Source organism: Babylonia areolata, chromosome 22 (genome assembly GCF_041734735.1).
Source record: "Babylonia areolata isolate BAREFJ2019XMU chromosome 22, ASM4173473v1, whole genome shotgun sequence".
Classification (NCBI taxonomy): Eukaryota; Metazoa; Mollusca; class Gastropoda; order Neogastropoda; family Buccinidae; genus Babylonia; species Babylonia areolata.
In genome coordinates this window covers 34,269,406-34,284,950 of record NC_134897.1, presented here as the reverse complement: position 1 = coordinate 34,284,950, position 15,545 = coordinate 34,269,406, and the positions used below count along the sequence as shown (strand labels likewise).

Here is a 15,545-nt window from a genome sequence, read left to right as displayed (position 1 = left end):
TTTTGAGGAAGTGTCTGGGTTTGTTCCAATGTACCTTTTATTTACCTGTGTGGTAGCTGAATCAGTAGCATAGGCAGCACTGACATGAAGTTTTGTACCTTGTGAATGGAGAGAGTTACCACTCTTTACTATTTGTTAATCATTTCATCTCCTGGCCTCATTGTTTGTTGATTTCTATTTTGAAAAGAAGGGAGTTCATTGGTATGCTATTGAGGGCAGGTTTCACAGGCAATGTTTTCTGTAGATATTCCTAAATATATGGAATTCTGCTTTGCTGCAGTTGCACAGGCGAGAAACAAAACCATAAATTCACACAGGATGTAGATAACATGTCACAACAAATACCCCTTAGCATTTTCAAGAAAACGATTTGGTTGAGCATGCACAGTGAGTTTTAACAAATGATCAAGCTGTTTTTCGCTAGATATCCTCCAGAAAACTACTGCTCCAGTCATGTCCTTGATTTTGTCTGCTTCCTTGTGTCAAAAGCAACTTCATTATCGTCTGATTCTGATTCCTCAACACTCCCCCAGTGGCTGACAGCCAGTTCTCCAGTGTGTCCTATAGTTGCTGCTGGGACTGCAACCTGTGTTTTCTGCAACCACATAAACGCGAGTTAATGCAGACCTCTTTGAATGCTGAAACACACATGTAAACAATGAAGCAGCTTTATAGCATAATGGGTCCATTATTGTTTCATCTAAAACTGGGAAGGAGTGGGAAATTGGGAAGATATGTGGGAGAAACAATGAAAGCCTCTTATTTCAGATATTTGTGAATGTATTGTAACACACCTTATATGTGGTCTGATTATTTAATTCAGAGCTAATTTATACCTTAAATATTACTATGCAGACTCATTCTCTGAATGAACATTAATCTGTCCCTTTCTTTTATCAGTATATTTTCTGTTTTTTAAACATTCTAAAAGTTTGTGGGGTTTTTTGTTTTTATTGGTTTGTTTTTGTTAGTTGTTTTTGCTGTTTCTGTGGCATTACTCCCTATACCACTCATCCTGAGCCCCACAATAAAATAATCACTGTCCCAGTCTCAAAATTCCACAGGGAGCTATTGATGTTAGGTCACCAGGACACACACGAAAGGAGATCTTGCTGCTGACTAACTACAGGCATTCCACTTTTTGATTTTGCTCCTACCAGATGTCTCATATTACAGCAAAATTAATTGGACCACATAAAGAAGAGGAAAGAAAGCAACAACAACAACAACAAAACTGCCTATTCTGAAGGCTCAAATTGCCTCAAAGCACACAAAGCTGATTACTACTAAGATTCTACATAATCATAGGTTCTTCTTCTTGTCACATTAAGTATCATGTCTCTTCAGGAATGGTTGTACCAATGCTGTCTAAACACCTACCTTTCCAAGCATGACCTGAAATAATATCTGCACCTAGCACACCACAGCTGTCGACTCACCAGTCTTGTCCTGATGTTAAGGCTTGTTGAGTGATCCATCTTTTAAGCCATGTGAGCCGGTCCCTCTGTGGAAGTGGTCTGCTGTGCCAACACCATCAGCTCGCAGATAACCACTAGGCAGGTGTGACACTGCCGTCTTGAAGGGATGAAGGACGGTTGTCAAAGAAGGCCAGGTCTCTTCAGCCCCACTGAAATGCTCCAACAACCAGATCCAGCCCAGCTGTCATCCATCCACAATGGATAAGAACCCATCTGTAGAGATAGTTTATTCAAACATGTCTGTTATCCAAACAGATTTAAAAAAAACAACTGCTCCTGAAAAGACTGCCAACCATTTTATTTCTTTGGCTACAAGCACCATGTGTCTCAATAATGAAACTGCATTTGTGCCAGCTGAGCCAATAAGATTTGGGGTTTATTCCAAAACTGGCCTAAAAAAACCCTAAGAGAGTGGAAAGAGATGCTTGTAAATTAACTGACTGGAGACTGGCCTTCCCACCCTAACCCTCCCGCCAAAAAAACCAACAACACAGCTCTATTTTTGCTCCTTGTTGTAAAAACAAACACTCAACATTCGCATGCACATGCACACACACAATCAGATCATTTCAAACTGCTTTGTGAAAATAACAGAAAATAGGAAACCATAAAAGATGGAGAAAAAATGGCTCCATTTACTCAAAATTACTGCATACACCTCTTAACAAATAACAGCAACCAACAGTCACTATTTAACTTACTATACTCACCTGTGAACAATGGCATGTGATGAAAAGGGATGAGAAATGATACGAAACATGTAACAAACAGCTATCAATTTTTCACAATGATAAACCATGATGGGAGCAAGGGTCATTTTCAATGAAGAAACATATTCAGATCATTTATTTGTTTTCAAATTAGAAGAGTCTTTTTTTTTTTTTTTTTAAACATCATCCATCACAATGGAACTCACCACATTACAGTGTTGATAAAGAATGATGTCTCAAAGCTATTGTTGCAAACTTCTTTCAGCCGAAATTGTTCCCATACCAATATGTTCCCAGCATCACTCAGAATCAAAACTTTTGATAATAAACCAATGACCAGAGAACAACATAAACAACTGATGACAAAAGATACCCAAGTCTTAACTGCATTCAAGATTCTCTTTCTTCTCATGAAACACCACCATTTATTTACTTTGTGCAAAGTCCAGTGAATGTTTGAAAACATGTCACCGATGTCCACCACTGTTCCAAACTGGTACCAGCAGCCTCGCTAGGTCCACAGAAAATGTCCATGGTAAACAAGATAAACACAAACATGCAGTGATGACACCAACGATACCACACAGGCTGCCAGCAGTATGTGTCAGGACAGGTTCTGCCGACACTTCACTACAAAACGCAGAGAAAATATTGGACAAATGACAATCCGATGTTGACAGAAAAATCTCAGTCACCATTTTTGTTTGAAGTGTTCCTTGATCCACGTCATGAAGAGCTCCTCATACCTTTTCAAATCATGAAATATACTCAATATTATCACATATCACTGCTGGATCAAAGGCCATCAACAACAGTCCACATCAGTCTATCTCAGACCATCTAAAGCTGCTCCCAACAACATACTTTCAGAGAAAAGATCTTTGTCAAACAAACAAAAAAAATTTTAATTATGAAATAAAATAAAGAACATCATTTTCAAAAATAGAGCCAGTTCATGATGGAGATTTTGCATAGCTGTAGACCTTGGACAGTATGTTTTTAATGAAGACAACTGATAGTGAAAACCCTGACAAAGCAATCCTGATATATGGGAAAAAGAAGCACCAGCCAAACTAAAAGCCCTTGTCCATCAATGAAAGAACAACACTGCAGGATTTTGACTGCAAACCTGACAAGCACACAGGAGAATTATCATATCCTTTCAGATCTCCTGCTGTCTTCTGAACACTGACTACATATGCCAATAAATGGGAACTGCAGTCCTTGAATGCTGAAAAGAAAAGATTCTGCTTGAGACACACGTTTTCTTTTTATCAGAATGTAACCTCTTTAGTGCCCCAAGATAGAGATTTCTATCCCCTTCCAGTGTGCGAAAATGTGCCCCAGGACAGCAACTTTCATCCGCATCACTGAAGGAAATTTCCAAACACAAAATCTTTAAATTCATGTGAAATTGCTATAATTGAAAAGTGTTTTCATTTTCCTTTCAGAAAAGTATAGGGCATATACACTATCTGTAGTTTGCATACTAGATAAAAATCTATTAAAAAAAAATTATTACCCTCTGTGACTAGAAATCCCTTGGCAAATAGTTGTCACTGAGCATAAAATAGGCTTGGTGCTGAAAGGATTAATTAATTAAGTACTCTAATTAATTAAATACTTTAAATCAGGTTTGTTATGAGACAGTACTTCTACAGGTCCCCATCAAGGGAATGGCAACATTTCCCCCACAACTGTTTTACAGAACCTGGCAGTAATATTTTAAAAGTTGAAGAGCATCCAGATAGGTTGTTTTTTTTTTTGTTTTTTTTTTAAATAATGAATAAGAAAAGAAAAGAAAAAAAAATCCTTTTACTCTTTCCTGTCTTCAAGCATAACAGCTGCAAGTTTTGTTTTGTTATTTTTAATGAAGTATTTTGTAATTTTAGGAAAGAATCAACATCATGTTCTTTGCAGACCTCCATCCATCTCCCTCAAACGAATCAATATCCCTGCCTGACAGAACCTCCAAAGATACACACAAACACTGAACCTGGACAAATCTCTGGAGTTACCTGTCCATCAGAACAGATACCACTTGAGTCTAAGACCAACAAAACTGACTCGTGTTTCATGACGATGATGGATCACACGACAAATTAATCTGGCTCTGAAACACAGGACAAACAAGGCAAATGTATTAACTCATTGAACCCTGTTTCTGAGCACTGCTTGGAAGTTGAAATTCGCTCCATCAATTGGAAGTTGAAATTCGCTCCATCAAAACTGTTTCCACATTCGTACATATGCATTAAATGCAAATAAAGGGAACTAACTTCTGCAGTATCTCCAGCAGTGTCCAGCAATGTGGAGGAAAAAACCCAGTCAATTTCAGTGTATTTTCTGCATTTTTCTATATCAGTATGACAGGGAAGTCTGCCAAGGTTGCCAACTCCCTACGGTTGAATGGATTAAGACTGAGTAATGTAACAGTCTTGACTGGACAGTTAAGATTTCAACATAAAATATGGTGAGTATCAGACCCATCTTCAGTCAGTCCATTTCAAAAGGTTAGTCAAATTCAGCCACTTCACTTGGTCCATTTCAAACAGTTAGCTTAAACCACTGTAAACAAACCACACAAAACAGTGTTTAAGTAAGGGCTAATAATATCTTACCATTACCATTGTGCATTCAAATCACTCAGAAGCTGCTTAAATTTCACTCTGAAGATTTCTAAATACGCTGGACATCAAATCCCTTCATGTCCATGCTGGCTTGTTAGTTGAATGCTTATAAAGTCCACGCCTACCCAGCTGTGAAGAAATACATCAGACCAAGATGTTCCTTGCACTGAATATTTTACCTCGGAAATCATGATACAGCTGCCAAGCTGAAACAGAACAAGATACGATGGATGACACAATATAAACACATTTCATCACCTCCAACTCTTCCCAGTCCAATGGATAGATGACACACAGAGTCCTGTCCAACTGACATCTAACAATGTGTTCAAGTATCACTCCAGCAATTGTTCTCCCAATCTCAAGCATACAGAGCACTTCCAGAAAATGTTTCCCATCTTCAAATCCCTGTTATGTACCATCAACAGTGAATCTGGAAACAACTGCAATACACAATAACTGAACCTGGAAGCAGATAAAACAATACGTTAGCCAAGTGCTACAGACAGTTGATACTCTATCATTCATGTCATCAAAGTCAAAGGTTCAAATCCCATTAACACCTTGTGAGTGAAAGATGAAGATTTTTCCAGTCTCCAATTGTCCAATGTCAACTTTTTGTGCAGGACCTGTTACTCCCAGTGTATATAGAAGATCAAATATGCATGGTACAGACCCCATGTCTCATAGTTTTACCCCCACTTCCAGCCACCTCCCTTTTGAACTGTGGGACAGGTCAACAGATTCGCTCATTCCACAGGCAGATTTGATCACAGTACCAAATACACTTTCGCATGTTTGTGTAAAGGGTGACACACATCCAACAAAAAAAACAACTCTGGACTGAGAGGAAAAAAAAAAAAAGAAAAAAAAAAGAGCCAACCTTCCAATCCAGATCTACATGTAGCCATTCCACACATTACTATGCCTAAGTTGTAAGCCCACAAAAGGAGATACCTGATAAACTCTACCTTGAAGATCACAGCAAGACAAAGTAGGTTACCTTTGCACGATGCTGTCCACTGGTCTCCAAATTGTACAGCTGCAGCTAATTAAGCAGTTCCAAAAGCGTCAACCACGTCATCCTGATTCTCCAGCATTTTCAGTCTGCATATTTTTTGTAGTCTGTACCACATCAACATGTTCACATCCTCTGGCAGTTTCATCCATCAGTCAGTAACACAAAGTGTGATTAGTCCAAGCCAACAGTAACAGTGTACACCCTAAATTTCAAGCAGTTTTCAATAACGATTGTGAAACGCAATGCACACAAATCAATCAATACCATGATGAGCAGGACAGTCCACACACCAATATGTGCAGGACAGTCCACACACTGCTTTCGGTCAAAACAGTCTGAGTTAATTTTATTCAGTGAACTGACAATAACTAAATACATCCCCAACCCACCTTACTTGCCACCTGCCTGGATCGACACTGTGCCGTGGTCAGGAAGTTTGCATCTCAATAACCATGAGAGCTGTGCCTGCAGGAGCCTTGGTTCCCGGTATGGCCCTCCTAGTCAGACTGAGCAAAAGGAAGAGATGCTAGACAAAGAATGATCCCTGGTCCTTCAAGTTGAGGAGCTGGGCTCTACACAAACAACCCAGTCCTGTAAAAGAATGACAGCATTACAGAAACCACACCAGCAACTCCAAGCAGCTTAGTCCAGTGATGCTTCTCTTCAGAGAGGCCGATGACACAAGCAGGTGAAAGCCTCTGGGGAGCTAGTCTCCCCAATAATTCTGATGACCAAGACATGGAGAAGTCAAGATGTATGGATGAAATGAAGGCAGCCAGATGGACATGGACCCTGCTGAAGAGGACAGCCCCTTGATGTTGACTAAAGTTGCCTATGACGGTGAACTGTCTACTTAACTAAAGTCACTGCTGATAGTGAAAGATTTAAGGAAATTATGTCACAAGAAGCCATAATCCAAGAGAATCTTTAAAGCAGGTCCTACCACCCTTGGCACAGAACTGAATGGAGCAACACAGCTGAGCAGGATTCTCTTATTTTTTCCTTTCTCCTTTTTCGTTTATTTATTTATTTTATTTTATTTTTTACCTCTGAAGCATGAAACTGTGTCATCATCAAAACTGGCTTGCCTCTCAAGCCTTCATCCCTCTTTTGATTCACCATTAGCTATCATTCCAAAGCTTTATTCTGAATTCAAATATACCAAAACAAGTGTCTGGTATAACAGAAAAAAAAAGAAACCGAAAAGACCTCAGGTGTGCCTCATGACCACGAGCATCGGTCCATATGAACAGTCATCATCACACCTAAAATCATACATTTTTTTTCTTCCCATGTATCTCAGGAGTGTAAAATATTCCAGGTTACATGTTGAAGTAATCATCATCAAATACTCTGACCACAGCCCAATTAACAAGTGGTGTTGATGAAGACACAAACCCATCATCCAACCACTTCTGTCAGAAATATTTGCATGTCCACAAACAAGTTCCAATCACCGGTGAAATCAAAAGTTTCTAAAAATCCTGATAAGAGCTGCTGCACAACATAAGCAGGAAACAGTAACATTGGACATCGGAAGTACCAGAAAACAATAACCACACTACAAATGCACAAGCACAAGCTGCAGACAAAAGATGATGCACAAATACTGCAAAGATGTAACTTTGGTGGACAGTACAGCCACTTACGCAAGCTTGTGAAGAAAATAAAGCTGGAAGACAAGCGCATGAAGTCAGAACCTGGGCGTCACCTTCCGCATTTATCCACATGATGACTCCAGGACGTCATGTTTGAGGTTTACTAGAGGTCCTGTTATCCTCTTCTGTTTCTCCCTGACAGATACCTCTTGCCTCAGACATGCTGGTTTAAGGGGGATCTCCTGGGATGTCACCATGCAGCAGGTTCACATGCCACCACTTCCTCCTCTCCTTCAGCATCTTGTTTTCCTGGCCTTGCGTTCTCACAACAATGCATTTTCTGATTCCTATCTGTGATCATTTTACTCTTGTGTGTGACCTTACCTTCCCCTTAGATTTAATTCTGTTCAGACTGGACGATCATACCAACATCAAGAACATTTCAGTTTTCTTTACCCTGCTTATACATAGTGATTACATCAATCACATCTTCTAAACTTATCTCTTCTTCTGTGATGGTTCATCTTCCTCACTTGCTCCTTGCTTGGAATACAATTACAAAACATACGAGTATTTCTGAAGGCATAGAAGCCTCGGTAGAACTAACAAGCAAAAGGATACTGAAGGGTATGCAATGCTGACAACATCCTAAAGTCAGGAAACCCAGCTGAATGAGAAAAAAAAGAGACTGTAAACCTGCATTGTGCATATAACAAGCACTATTATATGTACTTATACATCCATTCAAGAAGTGATAAACCACATCAGCAAATTCATGTCCAGTTAATTATTCATTCAACCTTTCAAATGTTTATTAAGTTAGCAGCCTGTATCTGTTCACTAAGTCACTGCAGATAATGACTTTTAGAACAACCATTCCCTGTGAATCCCAAACTTAAAATAATGGAGTACCATCCTCTGTATATCCAAAGATGCTAACCAATCAGGACCTCTGTCAGTCAATAAAATATATCGGCCAAGTTGTGAAGATATATCTAATTATAATCTTTTCGTCAAGAAGAATTACACAGCAAGCTCCAAACCCATAGACTATGAAGATATTACAACCAATCAGGATTACCTGCAATTTGCAAATCCATCAACTAGAGTTTTGAATCAAATATAAAACAAGTATCAACCATCTTTGGCAAGGGTTCCTGCAATCATAAACATCAGTCAACAGAGTATTTTGCAATCCACTGTTAACGAGCAGCCTCTTTGAGTATGGAACAAGTGCATAAACATTCACAGTCCACTATAGCATAGACCCCAAACAATGCAAAATCTCCACTTACCCACTTCCACCGACCTGCTCTGGTTTCTAGCAGTAGACCATTCAGCACCCAACCGCAGTCAGACGATCCACCCAGCACAAAAGTGCTTCAGCAGTCCAGGAGTACAATGTAAATAATACAATGTGATGCAGTCCAGCCATGAACAGGAACAAGTATCTGAAGAACACCTTTCTGTTCCAGACACCTTCTGCAGCTGGTGTTCCAAGGTGTGACTCCAGTCAAGAGTATGGTCAATGAATTTCATTGACTTGCAGAAAAAAACATACCAGTGTTGAAGGTTGTTGGGTTTGTTCCTTTGTGTCCACAAAAGGATGCATCTTACCAATATCTTTACATGGTTTGAACAATCCCATAAACTGTGAAAAGTGATGCCGGAAATAAACATCCAACAAAACTAGAGGTGAACTGTGGATTCCAAAGAGATTTTTTTTCTTTCAGAATATGAAGTTCAGGTATATAAAATGATATATCAGCAAGCAGTACTTCTGGACTCCCTCCACTACATCATGCCAGGAAACAGGGGTATCAGTTCTGTGTGGTCATGAAGAGATTAACAAATCCAAGGCCTTAATGGCAGATTTTTCTGGTGCCAATTATAAATCAGCAAATGAAACACTGGGCAAACAGTTATAAAACAAACTGAACAAAATGATGTAAGTATTGCAAACTGCAACAAAGATACTAGATATAGCACTGACTTGTTGAACTCAAAACTGTTAAAATACTGTTGATGCTCAACTCCTAAAACCAAAGTAAAAGCACACCATTTGCTTTCCGCTGGAATGCTTTCACTTGCACCTACAACTTGCATTGCTAACTCCACAGTCTAATCAAGACTACAGCAATCAACAATCCACAGAACTTGCATCAAATGGTATCTAAACAGTCCAGTAAAACACCCAGCAGTCCAAAAATGATACAGCTCCCTTTTCAGAAATCATCCTTGGCCAAATTCTTCATGAAGGTTGAGTCTGCCATGAAAAAGACAGCACTTGCAGGGAAAAAAATATGCAATGACTTTTTTTTTTTTACAGAGCTGAATATCAATGAGCAACAAACCACAACAGCATTTCCTTTTCTATAACTGGCCCTATACATGCTTTGTCTGATGCAGTCCTCAACCTAAATCCATGCCAAAGCACCTCAACAATCCTGAATCTGAACTGATGTCAAAAAGACCACAACAGTGATGATTTTCATGGTCAACAAATCCAGGACATTCCTCCTCTTCTGGCCTTAACCAAAATCAATCTTTTACAGGATTCCAACCAGTTGTGATTTGCTTGCTGATTATAGTTATACTGACCTAACTCAAGTTTCCAGATTCACTGAACAGTCCAGAAACACGAGACAAATTCTCATGATCAGTGGAAAATATGCCAAACAAAACCTCCACAAAACTATCTGCACAGTCATGAAGTCATGCGACAAATGAGGATGGTAAGGGTTTCCTTTTTTCCACCCTTCGTCCATGCAGACTTTTGTAAAGCAGGATGTTCGACCAAATCCACAGAGGTCCACAATTCACAGTTCAGCTAAGTTTAGGCATCAGGTATTTTTCAGTGGCATCTCTCTTACACAGTATCATGTGATACTGTATGTCAGTCTGTTTAAGAAAAAGAAAGAAAGAGAGAGAAAGAGAGAGAGAGTGTGTGTGTGTGGAAAGAGAGAGAAAGAGACAGAGAAAGAGAGAGAAAGAGAGAGAGGGAAGGAGGGTATTTGCAAGTGGCAAATGAGAGAACAGCAACTGTGGGCAGAGGAAGACAGCTTGAGTTTTTTTTTTTTTGTTTTTTTCATTCTGTCTTACTTTATTCCACCCTGATTTGTTCTTTTCAATTTATGAAAATAAACATGATTTTCATAATTTCTGAAGTGATAAAGAGTCTGCTGCTGTGCTTTACCATACTCCCCTGAGCAGTTGATTGTCCAAAGTTTTCTGCCTTCTAAGTTCCTCCAAAATGTAGGATTTCAGCACATCAATCAAATGTTTATGATTTTCACTCCACCTCATCTATCTGCAATACTTGGCCCTTTCAATCATCAAGTTTCTATATACCACCCACAGCTGTATGTTGGTCATTTCACAGACCCCCATACCTGAAGAATAACTATCAAGCTGAGGCCAAGTGTGAATCACTCTACTGGATGCTAAATGCACAGAATACGTTCACCACCAATTGTTGTCGATGTCAGCAGCTGGTTCTTCTGACAACTGGCTGGTATCATGACTAACAACATGCAGCCCTGTGAAAAGAGGTTGCATCAAGACTGTGGGTCATGAGAAGTACTTGCCTTCATTCAAAACACTTACGTCTTAAACCGCAGAGATCAGAGAATGATTCTTTATTGACCGAATGGGAATCCCCAATATATATCTGGGAAGACATTTTAATCAGTAAACTATCTTGCAAGTTTAACAACTTCAACCACCGTTGTTCACTTACAATGTTTTAAATCTATGTTACCATATGATTCTCTACTGTTTTTACAAAATGCTGTATTACAAAATCAGTAATGAAAGAGAGACGATGCTGGTGGCAGCTTCCACCTTGTCTGTGACTTATTGAATCTCTTTACAATCCCAAACAGCTTTCTCTCCATGCCTCATGTGCTACTCTTTGGTTTCAACAGCATGAACCTCTGATTCTGTAAATGTTTTCCTTCAGCATCCAATTCAATTCCAGATCAGACCCCAGGCTGGACAGAAAATTAAAATGAAGCTCAACCGTTTCCATGCCTGTCCATTTTTTATTCTTGTTTGCAAAAATGCAAGATATCATGAAAACTATCCTGCAAACTCCCCCTCAAGGTTTCATCTAAAAACCACAGTTACACTACTCTGTGAGGAGTATTTGCCATGAAAATGAACACTTAATGTAAGACACATAGCCTCCCAACTGGCCATGGTGTGCTGTGAAGATGCTGTTTCACAAAGTGGTCAGACAAACCCACAAAGAACAAAACATCAAATCATCCATCTGTACACTCTGAAAGCTGAAAAGAAAAGAAAAACCACACCAAGGTCGTCAAGTCGATGGAACATTTATTAACTGAAATACATGCTTACATGGAAAACAACAGGGTGCGCACCGACCAAAAGTAAAAACAACGCTGCCAATATCAACAGCAGGACTGCTCCTGCCAAAAATTCTGACCTCTGTTCCAGTTCTTTATCCACAGCTGAATTCAGTCCTACACCTGTCAATAAATGAAAACAAAGGCTAAAAATTTTAAGTAATCCATGAAGTCATCTGATTTTGTTTCTCTCCAAATCCTAAGATTCTTACACAACTAAACTGCTTCAAGAAAACCACCTGAAGTCTCCCAGTAGCCATGTCAGAGCTCTTTCATCAGGACTCTTTCTTCAAATCGCCTACTTATCATCTGGGACTGGCAAAGTCAGATAACCAGCTTCTCAAATGTTCACAAGCATCGTTTCCCAAATCCTCAAACAAACTGCTTCCCAAATCTTCAAGCAGATCACTTAACATCTTCATCTGTCATGGAATCCACTTCCCAATCCTCAGGAAACCTGCTTCCCAAATCCTCAGGGTAAATTGCATCCAAGTGAACTAGCCATCCAGCTGCATACACCGATGTAAAGCACAGCACTGAAGCAAATTCCCAGAAAATGGCCATGAAGAATAATCTCCATTCTCAGCACAGCGTTCATCAAATGAATGAAGAAAAAACAAAACAAAACAAAAAACAACCAAAAAAAAAAACCCCCAGTACCAATTAAAACAAACTGAATAATGACGGTGCCTAAAATATTTGCTTACAAAACTATTAACATACAGAATGTGTTCCCAAGATTTCTGAACAAACCATTCCGATCATGACGTAAAAATGAGAACACTTGACGACTACACTACAAAACAAACAGTTCTTTTAACATAAAAACATGTCCAAAATACTTAGACTAAAAACATGTCCAAATAGTACACACAGCTGAACTAAAATGTCTAAGCTCTGACGCCAGTTGTGATGATGAAAACAATTCCAAGCAGTATAAAATGTCGATGAGAACCGTGCCACCTATCAGGCACATTTTCAACGCCACCAGTGGTCTTGTCAATAACATCCACAACACCAACACAAGACAGTGGCTAAGTACCTCATTCCCAGGTGAATGGGAGACACCGTTCAGTTTCGCAGTACCACACGCACAGTGCGACCTTCAATGCGAGTGCCATCAACCAGATCTGAAATACGCTTAAGGAAAAGATAGAGTCTTGTCGGCACATGCATAATATAGCTCTTGTCACTGCATAACCCGGTGAAATATTCACCACCTTGAACAATCTAAATTTCTTTCAGCAAATAATTGTAAACTAAAGCCTGATTCCAGCGGGTTCTGCGCACTCATAAGGGAGAACACAGATATGAGGATGAAACTTGTATAAAGGAAATTTTCTATCTAAAATTATGTTTGAATAACATACTTACTGTGACCCAACTAGTGCAGACTCCGGCAGCCTGATCCAACCCAGCCATTGACTGCTGACAACTTTCTGCAGGTTGCTCCAACATGCCACACTCGGGTAGAGAAGCCACCAAGCCTTCCGTATGCCCCTTCGTAATGGTACCTACCTGGCCAATTACACAACCCTGTCCCAGAGACACCAGGGACATCAAGTCTTTTGTTGCTGAATGTCTGCCATTCTATGCATAGGCAACATACCAGTGCTGTCATTTTTTGGCAATGACAAAAAAAGTGGGGGGGGAGTGCCCATCGCCTGTCAGCTCGCATGGAGGTGCTCTACAGATCTGGCTGTCATGCCTAAGGCAAGCCCAACATGGCGACCTACCTCTGTCTCGTGCTAAAGTTTCCTTCAAACACAAAAATCACTTCCACTATCGGCCCACATCTGATGTGGAATCATCAAATCAAACCACATGTGCACCTCCTTGCATTGACGCTCAACCACGCTCAGATGAGACAACCCTATAAGGGTACATGTTTCCTTCCCTTCCTTTGATTCGAAGGGCTCTCAGTAAAGTGTGGATTCAACCCACCGACCCGATTTTCTTTGCGCTACAATTATCAGCACAGCTGTGGTCCACAGACCTCCCCCACAATACAGCTGCGGACCTCTGTCTTTGCCCACACCAATATCCTTAGGTGACACAGCACACTCTATTTTCGTTGAATTCTACTTGAGGGACACCTATCGCTTTAGGGATGATGGCTCATCGACTTCTACCAGAGAGACGTCGCACGCCTGCGGGATGATGGCTCAAGAGGCATCGCTTCTGTGGTAGTTGCACAACAGGCCATCACAGCATACAGACAGTAGAACAGGCGAGCCCTCCACCTTGTCACGCTATTCTGCACTAGTTGGGTCACGGTTAAGTATGTGTAATTAAAAGGAAATTTTCTATCTAAAATTACGTTTGAATAACATACTTTCCGTGACCCAAATTTAAGACCCTCCCGTCCTCCCCGCTTCCTGTTCTCCCTGCTCGCTGCACTGGTGATGTCATATTGCTGTCAAAAGAGGGCGCTAGCCAGCGGGAGAAAGGGGAGGTTACCTACTTCCGGGAGGTTATCGGCTGTAGTTTCGTTTTCTCTGCATAGGCGGATAGTAGTCACTTTAGTCGTGTTCAGCAATGCCTGCTCTGATTTAACATACTTAGGACACCATTAACTGAGCCCCCCACTAATGACAATAAGAGCTCAGTTGTGGAGCCAGACTGAGTGAGCATACTCCCCAGAGTGGAGACCACCACCACATCCCTCCAACTACAGAACCCTATCAATCTGCCAACACCAAAGACCTTGACAGAACTCACCCGAAACACAGAAGTGCAAGGGGGTCAAAACTGAGGTTACTATGAGAGCAGGGCATAAAAGGCCATAGCATTTTGAAACACTTTTGTTTTCATTGATGATGGAAAGAGGAGGAGGATTATGACAATGTTGCTATGGAGGTACATTTTAGGTCTGGGACTTTGTGACAAGATTATCTATGCTTCCTTACATAATGATATTCCAACGTTAACCTGACCCATGAGATATAGACACTTGCAGTGTTGGTCAGGAAATTTTAGCAACACCTTCAAAGATGTACCAATGAAGTGGATGATAATCAACTGTGCGATCCTAGTCTTTCCATTTAATCCCACAGCACACTTTACTCTGGGTAGGAGCTGGCTGCAAGCAAAACAAAAAAAACAAAACAAAAAACAAAAACCAAAAAAAAAACCCATGTCTGCTGGAAATCAAACACAGTCCTCCAAGTCTTCAGTCCGTGATGATTTGCATTGGCAGCTGGTACTGAACTAATTATCAGTTACGTTTGAGAGAAAAGAAAATATAAACAAGGATTAATAGGACATTATAAGAAACAAAGAGACAAAATAATAACTACACTTTTGTTCACATTAATAAAGAAATGAATGCAGTGCAAAATACACCATATACTGTTTTTAAATGTTCAAATAATGAGTACATTGGCATGTTCTTTCCAGATTCAACATCACAAAAAAACACCACAGGACTGTTTGCAGAATCAAAACAAAGAACCAGAATGCATCACTGCAGTCATGAAAGGATACTGATGGCTCTCATTGCATCCTCTTTTGTACCAAAACGCACTACAGCATCACCTGTCGGGCGCCCCTGGTCCATCAGAATCTCTGCAAACTTCACTTCTCCTGCACGTACACATACTTCTCATTCTCATACTCTAAAAAATACAGTACATGTGTGCACACACATTGCCAACTGATTCATGGCACTTGTTTTCTTGGATAAGTTAAATAAATAAGATTTCTTTTTTTTTTTTTCCAAACTGGATTAAACAGAAG

The 15,545-nt window shown here is 40.1% G+C and overlaps 1 protein-coding gene across 2 annotated transcripts in view; it reads right to left on the bottom strand.

The window, feature by feature from the left end:
* Window positions 1-1,439: 1,439 nt before the first annotated feature.
* LOC143297284 (uncharacterized) overlaps window positions 1,440-15,545 on the bottom strand; it is a 34,032-nt gene continuing 19,926 nt past the window's right edge. The window contains exons 11-13 of one of the 2 annotated variants that reach the window (XM_076609553.1): window positions 15,294-15,392; window positions 12,850-12,937; window positions 1,440-1,691 (exon numbers count right to left, since the gene is read on the bottom strand). In XM_076609553.1, the coding sequence (XP_076465668.1) occupies window positions 12,879-12,937; window positions 15,294-15,392 (158 nt within the window). In that variant the 3' untranslated portion in view covers window positions 1,440-1,691; window positions 12,850-12,878. Of the gene's footprint in view, window positions 1,692-3,940; window positions 12,938-15,293; window positions 15,393-15,545 lie in introns of those variants that run through there. The other variant, XM_076609551.1, reaches the window with a different exon arrangement.